At 41.6% G+C, this 19,764-nt stretch overlaps 1 protein-coding gene across 2 annotated transcripts in view; it reads right to left on the reverse strand.

Annotated features, from left to right (window-relative positions):
- The window catches only part of LOC146820763 (MFS-type transporter SLC18B1-like), a 709,940-nt gene that overhangs the window by 199,773 nt on the left and 490,403 nt on the right, over window positions 1-19,764 (reverse strand). For both annotated transcript variants that reach the window (XM_085611552.1, XM_085611553.1), the window contains one exon: window positions 13,041-13,132. In XM_085611552.1, coding sequence (XP_085467678.1) covers window positions 13,041-13,132 — 92 coding nt within the window. The remainder of the gene's footprint in view (window positions 1-13,040; window positions 13,133-19,764) is intronic.

Consider the following 19,764-nt stretch of genomic DNA (forward strand, 5'->3'; position numbering starts at 1 on the left):
ATAAAATTCCCAGGAACCTTTATCTCTCTGAACCAGAAGTCTGATCCCTACTTGTGAACTATCTTTAATGCTATCATGAAATGAATGCCAATTCCAGGTTCTTGGTCTGGGGTAGAGATTGTACCCATTTATAAGAAAGGTTTCCCATTGTTGCCTGCCAACTATAGACCGATTAGTTTAATTGACACAATGCAAAATGTATTTGCTTGACTGATATTAGACCGACTGAATGAGTGGGTTGAGGAAGAAATGGTCCTTAGTCCCTTTCAGACGGGTTTCAGACAATTTACATCCACTATAGACCAAGTTTCTAGGCTGCAACTCTAATATTGGAAAACTGTCATTTTTGAAGGAGAAAGTCTCTATCTGATATTTGTAGACCTAAAATCAGCATTTGACCTAGTCCAGAGGGATTCACTTTGGTCAGTATTGGCTGATATGGGGTTTCATCTCTACCTGTGCCATGTGATAAAGAGGTTGTATGAGTATAACTTTGCACACGTGTGTTGCAGAAAACTTGGGGAACTCTCTGAACCCTTTGTTATTGGTAGAGGTGTACGACAAGGCTGTGTGTTGTCCCTGACACAATTTTGTCTGTATATTAATGGCCTTATAGATTGCTTGAATACCACTAAGAACAATGATGCACCCAGGCTTAGTTCCTGTAAAGTACCAGCATTGATGTTTGCCAACGACACCCTTCTTTTATCAGAAACCCCAATGGGTATTCAAAGTACAATAGTTAGCTTCAATGAATTTTGTAGGATTAGGAGTATAGAAATCAATGTTACCGAAACCAATTTCATGGTTTTCATGCCATCACAATCCCAGCCTGAAGGACATTCTCCTTGAGAGTGTTGCTATCTTTGATTACTTAAGACTTTCTCTTAGCGAGCACCTAGGTTGGTAATTTCATATTGCCACACAAAGGCTTAAATAGGTACGACATATGGGTGGACTTACAAGGGTGAATAGGGGATCTTTTTATAAACCTGTCAGCCCCACTATTGTGATTTACAACACGTACGCTCTATGTGCCACCCTGTATGGAGCTGAGCAATGGGGGCACAAACCTGTTAAAGATTTGTGCAGGTTGAGAACAAATTTTTAAGGCAACTAGTGTGCCTCCCTGCTAGCACCCCACTAATCTAGGTGTGAGATCAATTGCGGAGGGGGCTGGGCTTAGGCCACTTTAATTTAGGAGAAGAAGATGGACCACTCCGCAGCTGATCTCTTATAGACTGGCCCTGGAGGATATCCTAGGGATTCAGTGATGGGCAGGACACCATGGATCCACTACATTAGGGAAACTCTACAATGTATTGGCAAAGCAAGCCTGTGGGATGATCCTGCAGAGGCCTGCTCGACAGTGTCCAAGAGGATTTTAAAAACAAACACCCACTAGCCTATTGATTTTGCAGTTTCTAAATATCTCTTTTCAATCTGGTGTGTGCAGAAAAGGTCTTTGTGATGTCTTGTATACTCTGATGGGAATGAATTTGGGCCCCAGTGCTAGGCATTTGATAGTCAGCTCTTATAACTATAGGAGGATGTATGGTCCATATTAAATATATAACTATCCTTCCCTCTACCATGCCCACATTGGCATATCGAAGTAATTGCATACAGAATATTTTTCCAAAGGTTTTAGTGATTTTAAAATATTTTTATTGTAGCACTGTGCAATTTAGACAAAGTAACATGATAACGCTTGAGTGTTATTGAATAAATGCTTCCCTAGACAATATGGTGGACATTGCGGACGCCTATACAATTAGTTATAGGTTCTCTTGCAGGTTTTTGCCTTAAAATTTGTCTTAAGGCAGTTGTTTTCAAAAAGTGTTTTATTTTCATTAGAGGTTATAGTTTTAAAGTGGGCTATAGCAGTTATTGTAAAATATTTTATAAACTTCTACCAGAACTGTTTTATAGTGGAGAGGCACTGTCTTTTATTGGATAATGTGTTTTTCTAGTCGTGTTTTTCGCTATATTACTGGGATGTATTTTATGATGATCGCACATTTAAAAAAAATGTTTTTTATTTATTGGTGACTGACTGTGTACTTTTATGGTTCCTTGAACTGAAATAAAGTTATTGAACTAAACTGAATTTACTTGTAATATGGTACTACATTGTTGGACTTGGCCCTTTCTACAGGGTCATCCCCCATGTTTTGTGCCTTAATCCTCCTGTATTCTGAACCCGTTTTTATTGGCTTTTAGGGTTAAAGTGCTTATGCTCTCCTGTTTGAGCATGGTATAATAGGCTTACACTCAATTGGCTCATTTAATATACTTGTAAGACCCCAGTAAAGTTGTACAACCTGTACCCAGGATCTGTAAATTAAATGCTACTAGTGGGCCTGCTGCACTGATTGTGCCACCCACCTAAAGTAGTCATTTTAAACATGACTCAGGCATGCAATTGCAGCCTGTGTATGCAGTTGTAAACTGCCATTTTGACCTGGCAAAATAAATATTTTGCCAGGCCTACACCCTCCTTTTTAATACATATAAGTCACCCCTAGGGTAGGCCCTAGACAGCCATATGACAGGGTGCAGTATATTTAATATGTTGGACATGAACTTCTAAGTTTTACATACCCTGGTAGTGAAAAACTCTTAAAATTGTTTTTCATTATTGCAAAAGCCTGCTTCTCCGATGGTATAACATTGGATTAACTTATTACATTTACGAAGTGATAATTTCAATTGGGAGCAGGTAGGAAAGCTGAGTTTAGAGTCTGAGAAATTGTAACTAAAAATCTTCTTTATAGTAAAGTCGGATTTCATGTTACAATTTTGAAAATACAATTTTTAGAAAGTCAGCATTTTCCTGCCTACAGCCTGTTTCTGGGTGACATAACTGAGATTATTTGGCAGTTGGACTTTGTTTATTCCTCCCAGAGAGCCACACAATAGAGGTGTTAGGTGTCCCTGGATGGGCCATCAACTGACAGGATGGGGCGGAGCAGGGCACAGCCCCACTTTAAACTGAATAGGCTGTGCCCTGCACAGCCCCACCTGAAACTGAATAGGCTGTGCCCTGCCTTCATACAAAGAACTTGTCACCACTACATTGTTCATGCAGCCTGCTTGGAGCCAGGGCAGGAGAGGCAGGAAACTTCAAGAACTTCAAAGGAAATTCTCTAGAAATGTCTCCTACCTCAAAGAAGGCACCAGGTATAAAATTAAAACCCTCAGACCCAACTCCTCTGTACACCTCCGGACCTATGGAAGACCGAGAATGATTGCTGTGCTGCTCTGAAATAAGGATCGATATTCTGTTGCCATGCTGCCTGAGTGAAGAACTGGACCTGCATCTTGAACCCAAGACCACTAAAGTGACTCCAAGGCTAGTAGGCTGGCCTCCTGATCAGAGACACAGGGACAGAATAGGCTCTAACCACTTTTAACCGAGCACCTAGACTCAGCCTGCTTTGAATCCTACCCTCAAGTGGTGCCACCCAAGTCTTGTGCCCTTGGAAGTGGGCCTGAAGGTGCTCTGCCAGCCCAGCTGTGGTCCTGTGAAACAGATCCGACGCAGTGCAACTCCGCTCCTCACAGCCTTATCGGAACAGCATGATGCTTCCCCAATGCTGGACATCTCATCGAAGCTCACAGTCTATGCGGAGCTGCCTCTGTGCAGCGCATCCTCGACCAAACACCCAATTAAACAGCCATTCAATCAATCAAACACACACTCACTCAACCACCCATATAGCCATTGACACACTCACTCCCCTACCCATAACGCCGGTCCCACAGCCACTCAATCACTGATGCAGCCACTCACACATCCACACAGATACTTACACATCAACTTATTCATCCATACTGCCACTCCCATACCAACTCCCACACTGATTTTAACAGTCACACAGTCACTGAGGTGACATATGTTGGAACAACTATCACTCATTATTAGTACAAAAAGAACAGCAATTTTACTTATGCAGTAGCTTAGTATATATCTTTAAGTCTCAGAAACATTTATGAAACATTTACATTCATTGAATGATGTCATTTGAGATGTCATCAGTGATGCCATCAGTTATGTCACTGACCATTTCATGAGTGATGTAACATGTGCTTGTTGTGTTTTGGTGTAAATCTGTTCAGTAGGTTTTGAGAAATAAAGGTTTAAAAATATTTCGATATCTGGACGGTTGCATCCGTCAGAGCATCACAAAAGTCTTGCGGGAGTGCCAATTTAATAATGGGGTGTTTCTTGGGCCAGTTCACTCTCATTGGATGCAAGCGCTCTGATTGGCTGGCAACAATATCAGAAAAATGTTGCTGGCCGCTATTACAGGACTCCGGAATGCAGTCCCCTGTCCTTAACAAAACATAAAGTGAAATAAGGGGGCAGGGTAGGGATTCCCTGCCTCCTAAGCCTCATGGGAGAGAACCAGAGGAAGCCTCCGGACGCTAAAATAAAAATTACACTTTATGCCGCAACCCATAGGGCTCCGGCAGGAACTATAAAAAAAAAAGGGCAGCCCTGGGCCACATTGTTTAATTACAAGGAGGGTCATTATAAGTCCCAGGAGCCCACTCCTAGGGCTTCCTTCCATAAGGGCTGGGGGTACGCAACCCCTTCCCCAAGCACATTATAAACCCTGGCGAGCCTACCCTTGGGGACTAAATGTCCACAAAAAGGGAAGGGGCCATGGGCCTTCAAGGGGCCCGGGTACCCCAACCCCCGGGAACAATTTCTTTAATTAAAGAGGAGGGGACATGGGGCCCCCTCCCTTAGCCATTAGAGACCTGGGAAGCCCCCCTTTGACGCAGCTTTCAAAGGCTACACAACCCCACCTCCCTGAGCCATCTCCCACCAAATGAGAGTACACACTAAGTGTGCTCCCAGCAAGTGGGAGCTTTAAAAATGCTTCCGTGGGCTGGGAGCAGACTTGTGATCTGTTTTCGCACTCATGCAGGCAGGGAATCAGGTAAACAGGTTGCTCCTGTCCGAAGAGAGCAACAGAACTAGCTACTCCCTACGGATGGGAGTAATGCTGGCTCCTGTAGCACTTGGGGAGCCGCCTGGGGCTGTGTGGGCCTTGGGGCTTCCCCGTGGCCCCCAACATGAGTATGCTGGGTGCTGTGGGTGGACACCGGAGCATCCACCTATTTAAAATATAAGCCCCAGGGAATAGGGTCCCTGGGGGAATATAGGCTTGAGAAGGGAGGGCACAAGATCCCCGTACCCTTTAAATTAGATACGGCCCTGTGAGATGGGGTCCACAGTGCCTGTTTAGGTTTGGGGAGGAGGCACATGGCTCCCTCTTTAAAATGTGACCAACCACCTGATGCGCATGACCAAAGGCAATGTGCAGCATGTGGATGGCTGCCTGTAAGCAGTTGGAGGCAGGGCCTGGTTGCAAAAAGCCCCCGTGGCTAACTGCATGCCAAGCACGAAAGGCCATGCGTGGCGTGGGGTTGGCTGCCTCTGGTTGGTTGCCTGTGGGGTGTTGGATGTAGGGCCTGGCTGATATTATCATCCACAATGTCTATAAATGTCCAGTGAAACAGAGCTGATCCACAGGTAAATTAACCTAAATACTTTTCTTCTGAACACGCCCTTAAAAATCGAGTAGAGGTGTGCCCATGGCCTCTTTTAACATGAATATTGTTATGTTTTAATACATTTCTAAATCAGGACAGAAAAACCATATCTCAATGTAGAAATGTTACCCCTTGTTACCTGTATCACTTAGCAGTCATACTGTAGTCCAGTTTAGGAGAGATGTAAAGAGTAAGTGGCAAAAAGGTGTAGTTAAAATTGTGATCTAATGTGGAACCTGGTTGGTCACAGTGCTTCTTAAACAAAGTAAGCTTCACAAGCTAAGAGACAAACCCATAATAAAATTACATTGGACACAAAACAAATTCGACCACTGAATACAGTAATGATGCATTAATTTAGGATACCCATAGAGAAGCTGGTAGACTCAGTGAGCTTTTATAAACTGAAGTATTGCTAGAATCCAGCAAAACATCTGTAGATCTCTCAAGCTGTGTGAATCTTCCAAGATGTGAGTTAACAACTTAGGACCAAATTATCTGCCTGGCGGTGAGAGGTCCGACAGACCCATGGTGGCTTGGCACCGGTGGTTCGACAGCCCTATTACGACATGGGCAATCGGCCCATAATGTGACCACCGACTCCGCTAGGGAGCAGCAGCATGGTGGTCAGGGCCTATGTAATATGCAGGTGGTGGCGTTGTTGCACTACCATGCATATAACAAGTTTCAGGACAGCCAGCGGTTTCATTGAAGTCTTTCTTCCATGTAAAGGCTGACAGTGCTGAAACAAAGGGGGTCCTACAGTACTCCCTGTGCCTCCCTCAGCCTGGGCATGCACAAAGGGGGGCGCAACATGTGCCCCCTTGTGTGCATGCATCCAGGTTCCTACACGGCATGGACTTTTGAGTCCATGCCATGCAGGAACCCTGTGTTGCGTTCCCATTGCGGTGCCGCTTTCAAAGGCACCACCGCATTTGAAAGACGCACTGCAGCGAGACCGCCATCCTGCCCACCAGCCAGACCACAAAATTAGTAATAATCTGGCAGGTGGGTGGCAGCAACCTTCAGTGGAGTGGTGGTGCTGCGGTTGGCACTGCTACGCTATGACTCTGTTCAGTCACCTTTTCTTTCCCTACTCTGGGTCCAAAGTCCTATAAATTACCCTGCCACCTAGTCTCCTAGTAAAGTAAGCTATTGGGTTACTATGTAGCAAGAATTCTAGTCTTTGGATTTGATGGCATCCTAGATTAGTAAGGGAGAGGATGTGGCATTATTGCCAGTACTGCCGACTTAGGAACTGGGAAACCAGGTCTGAGTACAATCATCAGCTCAACATCCTGTGATTCTGTGCACATCACTTAATCTCCCAGTGCCTAAAAAATGGATCTGATGTGTAATGCAACTAGTGCTCACGTAAAGCACTCCAATATCCTTGGGCCGAGTTTGCTATTTGTAAAACTGAAAGTGTGTCCTGTATTGAAAAAGAGAGGGGAAATATATAAGAGCTCGAAAGGGAGTATAAGATTATATTGTTCCTTTTGTGTTCACCATTAGCAGTAGACACTAAGATTCTCGTTGAAGTTCGTCTGATACTTTTTGAGACTGCAAATACTCTACCTAGGAGCATCAGACTGACACATACAGGGTTAGGAAGAAATATTGTCACTCCTTTAAAAAGCTGTGGCTATATTAAATCTTTAGGCTTGCAAGAGTGAATGTAAAACATGGCAGATCTATCACATACTGTTTCTAAGGGTGGGACAGCACACCTGGTTAAAAGTGTACGGTTATCATATATACACAAAACACTTGATTATGTAGGTCAAAATATGTCTGCGTGCTACCTCACTAATGGGGTACAGCCCTAACCCCTAGAGAGTAAGCTATGTTGCGAGGCCTGGAGTTACCCAGGTCTGTGAGCAGCACAGCTGAAGTCCCAGTGGGTTTCAAAATTAGTTAATCAATTGTTGATACAAATATTAAAAAGACTCAACACAATGTGATCAATTGTCGGTTCTTTTCAAGGTATTGTTTTACGTCATTTCTTAATTCAAACAAAAATTAAACATGTTCCACTATATCAATGAATGTTGAAATAAATGTTGTTCTGATCAACTATGCTCACTAATGAACATCTTAGTAAGCGTCAGAAATGAGTCCATGTAACATCCACATTTCAAGTTCAAAAGAATTCCCAATGCATTTCGGGTTTTAAAAAACCCTTCTTCAGGGGTACAATGTGAGAGATATTACAATGAATCTTGCTTTCATTATCCTCCAAGAGCAGCTACAACAAAACAAGAGATGACCAAACATGTAATAAATGGTGATTGATGAACATTATACATTGTCAACCATAGAATTTGCACAAGGATGAAGGAGGTAAAAAAGGAAAAAACTGAAAAGTCTAGGTGCTGTTTGTAAAGTGTTTTGCATAATGAAATTCCAACCACCTCTAAAACGAAAACACTTAGTGATGCACAGTGTGAGTCGCTGTTAAAAACCGATGATTTTAATTATATGCAAAATCAACATCAAACAGTGCCGTAATCGCAAACGTGGGGAAAGATTAGAGCAACCGTGCAAGATAGGACAGGATTTGCCCTTACCGTACCTGAAAACACCGCGTTACTGAGAGAGAAGGAAGAACATTATTGTAAGTGGTCCTTCCTAATTTCCACAAAAGTGTTATGGCAAACAGAAACACTAAAGCTTATCGAACTGAAACTTCCGTGAACAAAATAAATTTGGACGTCAATCTGGTGATTAAGCAGACCAACGTACGTTGTCCATATCAAGCGAAATGAGCACTTGGGTTTACCAAAAAAGTGGTCGCTCACGTAAGTAACTATGATTAAGTGAAAAATAAAAACAAGAGTCAAAAGAAAAATCAACTTTTAAAACCGCAGCGTGAAAATGAAGTAGATAAAGAGAAACACGTGATGCTTACCAGAAGCGTCCTACGTGTGAATAGTAGCAGAAAGGATAAAATATAGGATTTTACCGAACAAGGAAGGCTTCTCTGAGTAAAAATAGTCAACAAAACGTAACTATTTAGATAAACCAAATTAAGTGCGCTCAAAGCTCACCTCAGAGATGCTTCCTGCCATTAAAACTGCTGCCTCCTTCGACTCAACGAGAGAAGGAACGTCGTGACGTGTGACAAAGATGCATACCGCATTAAAGGGAAAGCTGATTCTGTTGTCCAATCAGCAGGCTCATAACTTTATTTGTGTATTCACGGCGACAACGTGTGTATAGACGATAAAGATATGAAATAAAGAAACCCAAATAGAAGCTGAAGAGTGTGAACGAAACAGGATTTGATAGGTTCCTTACGTGATAAAAATAGGTTGTGCTGGTGCCTGAATGTCTGTGTTAAAACCAAGTGAAGGCGAAATGTGAGCAGAAGCTTAAAGTTTGTGCAAATCCTTTACATAAATGGAGAAAACGGGTCACATATTAACAACTGGAATACACCATTTTGCATTGTTATTAATTACAGAAAGCACAGTAATTCATAGTGATCATTTAGGCCACCTGGTATGGTGGTCCCTAGGAGTTTAATCCAAAATGTTTCCCTACGTGCCAGTGATGTATTAAAATCTAGCCCTGGGATTTGTTGAATTTTTTCCAAAATAGTAAATCTTAATTGGGGGATGGTATGTGGGGTATTAATCCAATGTGCTGCTAAGCACGAATTGGAATTTTGATTGCGAATCATGCTTTTGTGTTCTATAATACGTAATGTTTCTTGACGTTCTTCCTACATACACAAGCCCACAAGGGCATTGTATGGCGTATATAACACCTTCAGTATTGCAATCAGAATTATGTCGTAACAGTATCTTTTGACCTGTGTGGGGATGTGCAAAAGTATTACCCGGAATGATATTACTGCACTGTTCACAATTCCAGCACTTTTTCATTCCTTTGTAATTAGAGTGCATTTCTACAGGTTGGGATTTTAAAAGTTCTTGTAGATTCTTTGAACGGTTATGTGCAAATAGGGGTTTGTGTTGGAATACTGGTCTGAAATCCGGTTCTTGTTCGATGATTTCCCAACGACTCCTGATTATTCTTTTGATTTTAGATGCCTGTACTGATTGTTTCAAAACAAAAACTTCATGTTGTGTCTTAGGTTTGTCAGATTTTTTTAGTAAGTCTTCCCGTCTTTTTTGAGTAACTGCAAGTTCTGCTTCTAACAGTACCTTCTCAGGATATCCTCTCTGTTTATGTCTGTGCAGTTGTTCCTTGATCAAAAAGGTGCTTTCCCCTGGTTCAGATGTGATTCTCTTAATCCTAATTAATTGAGATACAGGTAGATGTTTTTTTAAGGAAATAGGATGTGCACTGGAGTAATGGAGCGCATTATTCACATCTGTGGGTTTTCTATAAACCTTCGTTGATAATCCTGTTTCAGTGTTTTGGATTTCTATGTCCAAAAATTGTATGCTTTGAGACTGTATATTGTATGTGAACTGTACTCTGGGGTTACACTGGTTCAGTTCATCTATGCAGTTTTCTAAAAGTGACCTACTTCCTTTCCAGAGAACTAATATGTCGTCTATGTACCGTATGTATGCGATCATGTTGTCTTGCCAGGTTTGACTGCTTAGAATATGTGTGTGCTCAAAATGAGCCATGAAGGTGTTCGCATATGGCGGTGCACCCGGAAAGCCCATGGATGTTCCGGTTTGTTGTAAATAGAAGTTTTGTTTCCAGGAAAAGTAACTGTGGTATAATGAAAAATGAAGTAACTCCAAAAGAAATATTCCTAAATCTTCTTCAATGGAGGTGTTTAGAAGTCTCCACTCTACGGCCTCAAGACCTTCATTATGGGCAATGGAAGTATACAAGGCGGTGACATCAATGGTACATAGTAATGTCTCATCGTTAAAATGTTGGCGCAACTTTTCAAGTTTCAAAAGGCAGTCTGTGGTGTCTTTTATGTAGGTTTCCCAACTTTGTACTAGTGGTTGTAGATGATAATCCACAAAACGTCCAATAGGTTCATGTATTGAACCACACCCGGCCACTATGGGACGGAACGGAGGATTGGTTGCATGCTTGTGTACTTTAGGTTAGCATGTACATATGCGGAATTTTAGGACACTCTATCTGTAAGAATTTCATTGTGTTCTCATTGATTGTCCCTCTGTCTTCCGCTTTTGTGAGAATGGAATCTAATAACTTCATGAATTCTCTTGTGGGATCCGCTTCTAGTTTTATGTATGTCTGTTCGTCATTGACATGGGCGGATACGCTGTTCTCATAGAAATCGGTGTCCATGACAACAAGCACTCCCCCTTTATCCGCTGGTTGAAATGTGATGTTCTTGTCTTGTTTCAACCTGTTAAGAATACGTCATTCCTTCTTGGTTAAATTCATATGTTTTGGTTTAATGTATTTGATCTTATCCAAATCTTTTTTCACCAACGTTTCAAAGTTGTCTAAGCTTTTGAGTGAAAACTGAGCCATGAATTTGCTTTTTGGACGAAAGATGTCTGATGGTTTAGGTTGATCAGAATCCATTTTGATGGTAAAGAAAAACCATTTCAACCTCAGTTTCCGCATGAAACGAAAGAGTGCTATTTCTGTTTCCAATCCATTGGATGAGTATGTGGGAACAAAAGAAATGCCTTTGTTGAGTACCTGTATCTCTTCGGTATTGAAATGTCTTTTAGATATATTCATGACTAAGTTGGTTTCTTGGGGTGCCTCTGGGGTCTGCCGCTTTCTGTTATGGTTTTTCTTGTTTTGTCCCCGCCTGCAAGGTTTTCTTTTTGTTGTGCTGTTTTGTCCGGTGGTAAGTTTGAGGAATGACCCTCCGCTAAAAAAGATGGTGTGTCCATTGAAGTGGTAGCGCTTGCTTCTGTGTGTGTTGTATTAGTAGGTGCCGCTGGTCTTTGTAATGACAGATCCTGATCGGTTGCAACACTTTCCTCCGAAGAGGTATTGCCTGTTCTCCTACCAAATCTCTTCTGGGCATAGGCTTCCGCCCATGAATAAACTTCATCCAATTTGTAGTCTATTGTGTCTCGTCTAAACTTTCTTATTTTGCGTTCATGTACCTCCTTCGCATGGACCTCTAATCTGTTACTTTTTGAGACTGCAAATAATCTACCCAGGAGCATCAGACTGACACATACAGGGTTAGGAAGGAATATTGTCACTCCTTTAAAAAGCTGTGGCTAGATTAAATCTTTAGGCTTGCAAGAGTGAATGTAAAACATGGCAGATCTATCACATACACAGAAAGAGTCGAAGCAGAATCAGAGCTTGAAAGGAAGGTTTCTGAAAATAAAGGTTTATTAATGGTAAACAATATTTGCAGAAGTCAAACGTTTGTATTAGCCAGTCCATAAGGACTGGGGAACCACACACGGTAGACTGCTGGAAGCCCACCACTGGTTGTCAGTCTTTACAATCTCAAGAGCAGGAGGTTGTGGAGAACCCTAGAAATAGAAAACATTAAGTCGGGCAGAAATGGAGTGTATGCATTCAGCCGCATTATCAGGGCCGGACTGGGAACCGAAGCCGGTCCTGGCAAACTGCTTGGCCTGCCCCCTGGTGGGGAGGACAGGGTGCGGCTGAGTAGTTTGCTAGGGCCGGTTCCTACCGATTTTGTTACAGGGGGCCGATATTGCCGCCCGGTCACAAAAACGGCACCCCAGGGGCCCAAAACCGGCCCCCACCCTGGTGGCCCATTGTTACAGGGGGCCGATATTGCCGCCCGGTCAGAAAAACGGCACCCCGCCAGTCCGGCCGTGGATTTTTAAACAAAAACAGATCTTTTTATCACACCTAACTAAATTGTTTTTTTCCCAGTGTATGTGTATGTGTGTGTGTGTATGTGTATATATAGGTGATCAAGGCTGCTGTGTCAGTCGAAACGCGTTATGACTACAATGTGAGCAATAAATAATCTCGCCATACCAAAAAGAGGAGTTTGTGCTGTCTTTTCATCGCCCGTGTGGAAGTTGGAATTCGGCCCTGCGCATTATATGTTTACTCTAGGAACTATCTATTGTAGCTAATCATTGACTGGCAATGTGATCCTGTATGAAATCTCGGGTGTCACATGAAAATTCTGTCTTTTCAGGCGCCACACTGAAGGTCATTAATTATTATGGCTATAGTACAGTATCTAAGGACAAAAAGCTCAAGGCTGTCGTTTAGTGACAAATCAGGGTTTAACCACTGACCGCAGAGAAACAGATGCAGCATAGATTCCAGGGCAAATGTCCAGCATTTAGAGCAACTTACATATCCTGATTTAACAATCCTTTTAAAATTAGAATATTATGCACATCACAAAACCATCACAAATATTTTTCATTGTATTTTTCGCATGTGCATCTAAAAATAATGATTCAATGTGTAATCAGCATGTCTCCTTTTTTCCTCATATTCAGCAAATAGTAAAGTGCTGTATGGCACAATCCCGTGGCCCTTTAATGTTGTTCACTTTGTTGTGCAATTAAAACAAAAAATGAAGAGAAAGGTACCTTTTAATGTGCAGGAAAGGGGCTGGTCCTAACAAGGCAAAACATACAGCTGTCCCCAAGCAACCAATGACAAGAAACCATTTCTGGAGCACCTAAAAAGGAAAAAGCATTTCTTAATTGCATATTTATAAATTCTTGTTTGTTTTCCCTACCATATTTTCTTGCTGACACTTTAGAGCATTTAAACTAGGGCATCAGCTGCCAACCGCCACGCTGTATTGTTAACTTAAAAAGAATACCCACTTTTGTTTTCATTAAAATTCAATTTCTGGTGGAACAGATATGTAACAATATTTATATGTGCCAATTCATATATGGTTGGTGACTAATTGGTTGAATTTTAAGATTAAACAACATTCCTAGGTTACATATTTTTGTGCCTAAAATATTCTTTAAAAAAAGAAAATAATATAGGGGCTGATTTTGATGTCGGGTGGAGACACCGACTCGGTCCTTGGACCGACAACTTCTGGTCGGTAGTCCCAATTGCCTCATTAGGATGCAACCGAACTGTTCAGTCGCATTCCTGCATTTCCCAATGTTCGCACCCATTACAGCTGTAAACCAGCTGTAATACATGCTCCCATAGGGAAATGAGCGGTGCAGTTCATCCCTGCACCCCATGGCAGGCACCGCAAGGTGCCTGCCACAGGGTACAGGGATCAACAGGGGGGCACCATAAATGCCCCCTTGGCCCCCAACTGAAGGCCACAAACACAAGGGGGCCCTGCTGGGGGCCCCCAAGCCTGCTTTACAAAATGGTTTCCCAGTCGGTCAGGGAGGTATGGAAACCATGCCGGAAACCATAAATCGTAATCTCAAGGACGGAAAGGCCTGCCCTTGAGCTTACTGGCCGGCTTCCAACTGGCCGAAGGGCTCCTGGAACCCGTCGAAAGCCAGCCGGAATGAGCGGCTGTTTTACTTTCCTCCCGCCCAGATCATAATTAGGCGGTCGTAAAGTAAACTGAGTGGCCCATTACGATGCGGCCCTGAAGGTTCCAACCATCGGTCGGAGCCTTTACGGGCTGCATCGTAATCGGTCCCATAATGTTACGAAACCCAAACAAGACTAAAATACAGATTAAACTAATTGTGCATGCAAGCTTTCTTGGCCAGTAACAAAAAAGCAAAATGTGGGTGTCGAGAGTGGGGGGTTTGGGAGATCACAACAACTTCATCAATATACCTTCGTGAAAATAATTCTTGCTATTTCACAGGAGTTTAGTGTTGTTTCATTCTCTGTTCAGAAAGTCTTGTTTTACCCTGAAATTCACCCTGATGCAGAGAAACCAATATGACAAGTATTCTATCCAGTGTTGAAACAGTAGAAATAGTTAAATGGCAAAAGCAAGGTACGCAAGTAGGTGGAATCGAAAGTGTAAGTAAGCAATCAGACTTATGCACTGCCCTTCTGCCGAAAATGTTTAAAAGGTCAATTTTAAGGAAAATATAATATCAGCAGATCAAGCAACAATATATTAACAAGTAAATTGACTGCTGACACCAGTACAAGACAAAATGGGTTTCTTTTATTGGATTTTTAAACAAAAACAGATCAGTGATGTCATGAGTGATGTCATTTGAGATGTCATCAGTGATGTCATCAGTGATGTCATCAGTGATGTCACTGACCATGTCATGAGTGATGTAATATGTGACGTCATCAGCAGTGCATTGCGGGGGCGCGAGTTATAGTTAGCTGAACTAACTATAACAGGGGAATTTCTAGGGTTTTGTACGAGGGAAATGTCCAGCTAACTATAACGCCCCTGAAACCTATGGTTTTTTCGGTGAATTTCAAAGGTTTTTAAATGCTAATTCCTATCTATAACTTATCTCTGAAGATATCATGAAAAGCATTCTTTTTTAAAAGTAGGGTGCACATTAGTTTTGTGGAAAAGCATCTTTGTGATTGGGTAAGAAAAAGCAGTTTCAACGTGGAGTACATATCAAAGGATAAAATTTGCTCAGATCAACCACACCTGCTACTTGCATTTGAAAGGCACTGTTCGAACTTAAAACAATCGTCAACTTTTAACCTGCACGTGTCGTTAAATATTCAAGAAAATGTTACAAAAAAATATCGTTAAGTTTTAAAAAATTGATGAACTTTTAACCTGCACGTGTTGTAGAATGTTCTAGAAAGTGTGTTGATAGAATACGTTGCACTTCTGACTTCTATGTGTTGTTCAATATTAAAAAAACGGTTCATATGGAAAATTAAAACGAAACCAATAGAGAAGTTTTGAAGCCTAAAAGAATCAAGGAACTATTCTACTTTATTCTTTACATGTATTTATGTGTGCAGCAACAAAATTATAGACACAACAGCAGTAGGAAGAGGAAGAAGCGGGGAGGGGGGGAGATGGGCAGAATGGCACACATGCACAATTAAGTACAACACACATATAGACTAACAATGGCCAAAATGAAACACACCAACAAGCAGCACAAGTCACACAACCCGCCAACATCACACCACTGAACGAGCATAGAAGTAAAAACCACGCTGCATTCATACAGGATGTGTACAAAGGCCAGTCGTTGGTGTTGTGGGATGTCTGAGACCGTGGTCATCATGAATGAGATGCCCAGCATGTGGCACATGGTCGAGTTCACTGTGTGTTATGTTGTCAAACGGCTGCACCTCCCTCCCACGAGCCCCCACACTTTTGTACGGTGCGCTGTTGTATCTCGTGCACTCGTACAGCACACCATTGTAATGCCTATTTGCGCATGTCCTGCTACATTCCAACTACAACATCACAGTGCCGTTTGGAGGTGGTGCATGCCAGTTTACAACATCAAGCGGCTCTTGTAGCAGGCCACACCAGAACACAGAGACACACTTACCGCACTTCCTGTACACGGACATGTCCGAGACACCCCGTTCCCCTTGCCAGATAGGCACACCCCTGCACTGACCTGTGAACCCCAGACCAGCACACGCCAGTTGTGCATGCAGGAGGATGCGTGCGTAGCTACACATCCAGGCTCACTGCCAACACTGAGGTGACAGCACACTGTGATGTTGCAGGGCTCGTGCCTATCATGCTAAGACAATGACCACAGGGACACACTTACTAAGATGTGGGTTTGGGGGGCATTGGCGGTCCTGGAGTTGTTGAGATGAGTCTTCTGTCCCTCATGGGTATCCCTGTATCATGCTCATTGACTCTGTGGTACCTGTGGGTGTTCTGGTGTGGCTCTTGACTGTGTTTCCTTTCATGGTGCAGGTAGTTGTCCTGCCTAACACCAGCAGAAAGCAGGTGTAAAATCCCTGGTGCTAACGTGTCTTATCGCCGGAATTTGTTTCGCATTGCAATTGGTGTGAAAGTTGTGATGGGATTTTTTTCGTGTGCAGAACAATATACAAACTGAGCAGTGTATCTCATCAAGATCCAGCACCTGACGCACTATTCCCGATCAATATAAATACAATGAGATTTCTTAATAGATTTTGTGTGTACACTGTAACTGCAGCCAATACCTCAGTGCAATTCAAGACAGGATTTTAGTATTTAGAATAAATCGGAAAGGTGCACCTCGTGTCTTTTTGCACGGGAACGGCTACTCTCCATTTCATTATCAGAACTTTAACGGAAGTAAAGTTGAGATAAATCTAACACACTATTCAGAAGTTAGTGCAAACTGCAGATATCACCAGTATTCCAGCAATAAGTCCCCCAAAATTTAACACCATGGTGGACTCCATCAAATAACAGTAATAAGAACAAGAAAGAGTCACACAGCAGTTAAGAGAACAACCAAAAACGTTATTAATTGTTTTTTCAAACTTTATTTTTTATAATAATAAATATATAAACGAAAAACTATTTTCAAACTTTATTTTTTTATTAACATATATATGAACAATAAAGTAATAAACAAAATGTAACAACAATAATAAAAAACAACAAGGCGGAACACTACTGTGGGGACAATGGATGTCGACGACAGACCTGGAAAATAAGAAAGATTGTTAAAAAAACAACAACATGGTATTCTCAACAAAATACCACAAGAAACAAATCACAGATATATAAAATGCATACAGCTAACAACATTTTATAAGTTTAACTTCCAAAAACTGTAAATGTTGCCGCTTTAAAATATTTACTGAATCTGAAGAAAATGTTGGCACCACACAAACAACGTTTTTCTTCAGTGGTGAGGAAGCAACAAAAGACCAATGCCACCTTCGTCACTCGCAAGATTTGCCAAAGACTTCTGTTACGAGGAGATCCTAACAAAAAATACTCGTGCGGCACAGCAAGTATGATGAAACACCTAAGGGCCCTTCATCCAAACAATCTTGCACGAGAAGAGTGCAAACAGATGAGAAACACTCCTGTTCTGTATCTGTAAAAAAGAATCACAAATAAATGTATATTAATAACTTTCAAATTTATACTATTACATTACTGTACAAACACATTTTATATAAAAACTGACTATGAAACTATAGCCCTGAACCACAAGTGTGGCGATCATTAAAACACTACATGCATAGTGCATACTACTTTGAAGCAGTTCATGCCCTAAAGCCTACCTCACTAAAACACTACATGCTAACTGACTAAATGATTACAGTAGTATAAGGAGACACACTTGGTGACTCACAGGGCGTTTGCTAGAAGAGTATGAATACTAACTAGGGAATAGAAGGTGTGAAACACAACTGTGTAGGTGATTAGAGGACTGCATCCATACTGCATAGGCATTTAAAGCAGTCCATGTGCTAAGGGCTGGCTCACTGCATGACTACTTGGGTACTGACTGAATGATTATCGTACAGCAAGGAGAGTGCCTAGGTGAATTTATAAGTGCTAGGCTGTTCGCACAGAGAATAGATTAGTACTTGGTACTGAATAGGTCACTAGAGGAGTGCAAAGGCAGTGACAAGTGCTGGACTGTATGGATACTGACTAGGAAATTAAAAGTGTGAAAGACAAGTGTCTAGGTGGTTAGAAGACTGCATGCATAGTGCATAGGGGTTTGAAGCAGTCCATGTGCTAAGGCCTGGCTCAGTGTATGAATACTTAGGCACTGACTGAATGATTAGACTGCAAAGATAGTATCTTGGTGAATTTATAAGTGTTTGGGTTTTAGCACAGTGAATGGATTAGTACATGGTGCTGAATGGGTCACTAGAGGACTGCAAAGAGAGTCATAGGGTATTTCCTGGAAATGTATGGATACTGACTAGGGAATTGAAGGTGTAAAAGACAAGTGTATAGTATGTCAGAACACTTTTATTTGAAGCAATCTATTTGGTACTTAGAAACTGACTAAATAATCAGACTACTTCTAGGACAGTGCTTAGGTAAAACTTTTAAATTTTCAGTTCTGCCACAGTGAACAGAATAGTACTTGGTACTGCCCCTTAGTGTCAAATCCTGACTCATTTTATCAATGCATAAGCAAAGACTAGCTTCTAATGCTACTAAAACTTGACAACATGAGAGGTTTTAAATTAGTTATCTGTCAGTAAATACACGATGTTACCAAATGCTTCTCTCACAGTGGTTCTCAAATGCACACAGACTCACAGTGTAATTCTAGACAACAACCACTATACCTAGGAGTTTAACAAAAATCATTCACTACTGTGGAAATGGAAAGCGAACTGCACACAATCTTCATATTTCATGACTGCACTTTTGTGTCAATGCCTGACTCATTTAATCAACACATAAGCAAAGACTGGCTTCTACTAAAACTTGACAACCTGACTGGTAAAACACTTATCTGTCAGCAAATACACAATATTACCAAATGCTTCTCTCACAATCCTTTTCCCAAATGCACACAGACTCACAGTGTGATTTTAGACAAGCAACACTTTCCTAGGAGTTTACCAAAACTCATTCACTAGTCTGGAAGAGTTAATGGTACTGCACACAATCTACATATTTAAGTACAGCACATCAGTGTCAAAGCATGACTCATTTAATCAACATATAAGCAAAGACTGGATTCTAATGCTACTAAAACTTCTCAACATGACAGATTTTAAAACAGTTATCTGTCAGCAAATACATGATGTTACCAAATGATTCTCTCACAGTGATCCCAAATACACACTAACTCACAGTATGATTCTAGACAAGCACCACTATCCCTATGAGCTTACCAAAACTCATTCACTGCAGTGCAAGTGGTAAGGGAACTGCACACAATCTACATATTTCACAACTACAATTTACTGTCAATGCCTGACTCATATAATGAAAGCATAAGCCATAACTGTCTTCTAATGCTACTAAAACTTGACAACATCACATGTTTTACAACACTTATCTGTCAGCAAATACACGATGTTACCAAACACTTCTCTTACAGTGGTTCCCAAATACACACAGACTCACAGTGTGATTCTAGACAAACAACACTATCCCTAGCAGCTTACCAAAACTCATTCACTACAGTGGAAGTGGTAAGGGAACTGCACACAATCTACATATTTCACGACTGCACTTTAGTGTCAATGCCTGACTCATTTAATCAACGCATAAGCAATGACCCTGCTTCTAATGCTACTAAAACTTGACAACATGACAAGTTTTAAAACAGTTTTTTGTCACCAAATACACAATGTTACCAAACGCTTCTTTCACAGTAGTTCCCAAATGCACAAAGACTCACAGTGTGATTCTAGACAAGCACCAGTATCCCTAGGAGTTTACCAAATCTCATTCACAACACTGGAAGTGATAAGGGA

This window comes from Triturus cristatus, chromosome 6 (assembly GCF_964204655.1).
Source record: "Triturus cristatus chromosome 6, aTriCri1.1, whole genome shotgun sequence".
NCBI lineage: Eukaryota > Metazoa > Chordata > Amphibia > Caudata > Salamandridae > Triturus > Triturus cristatus.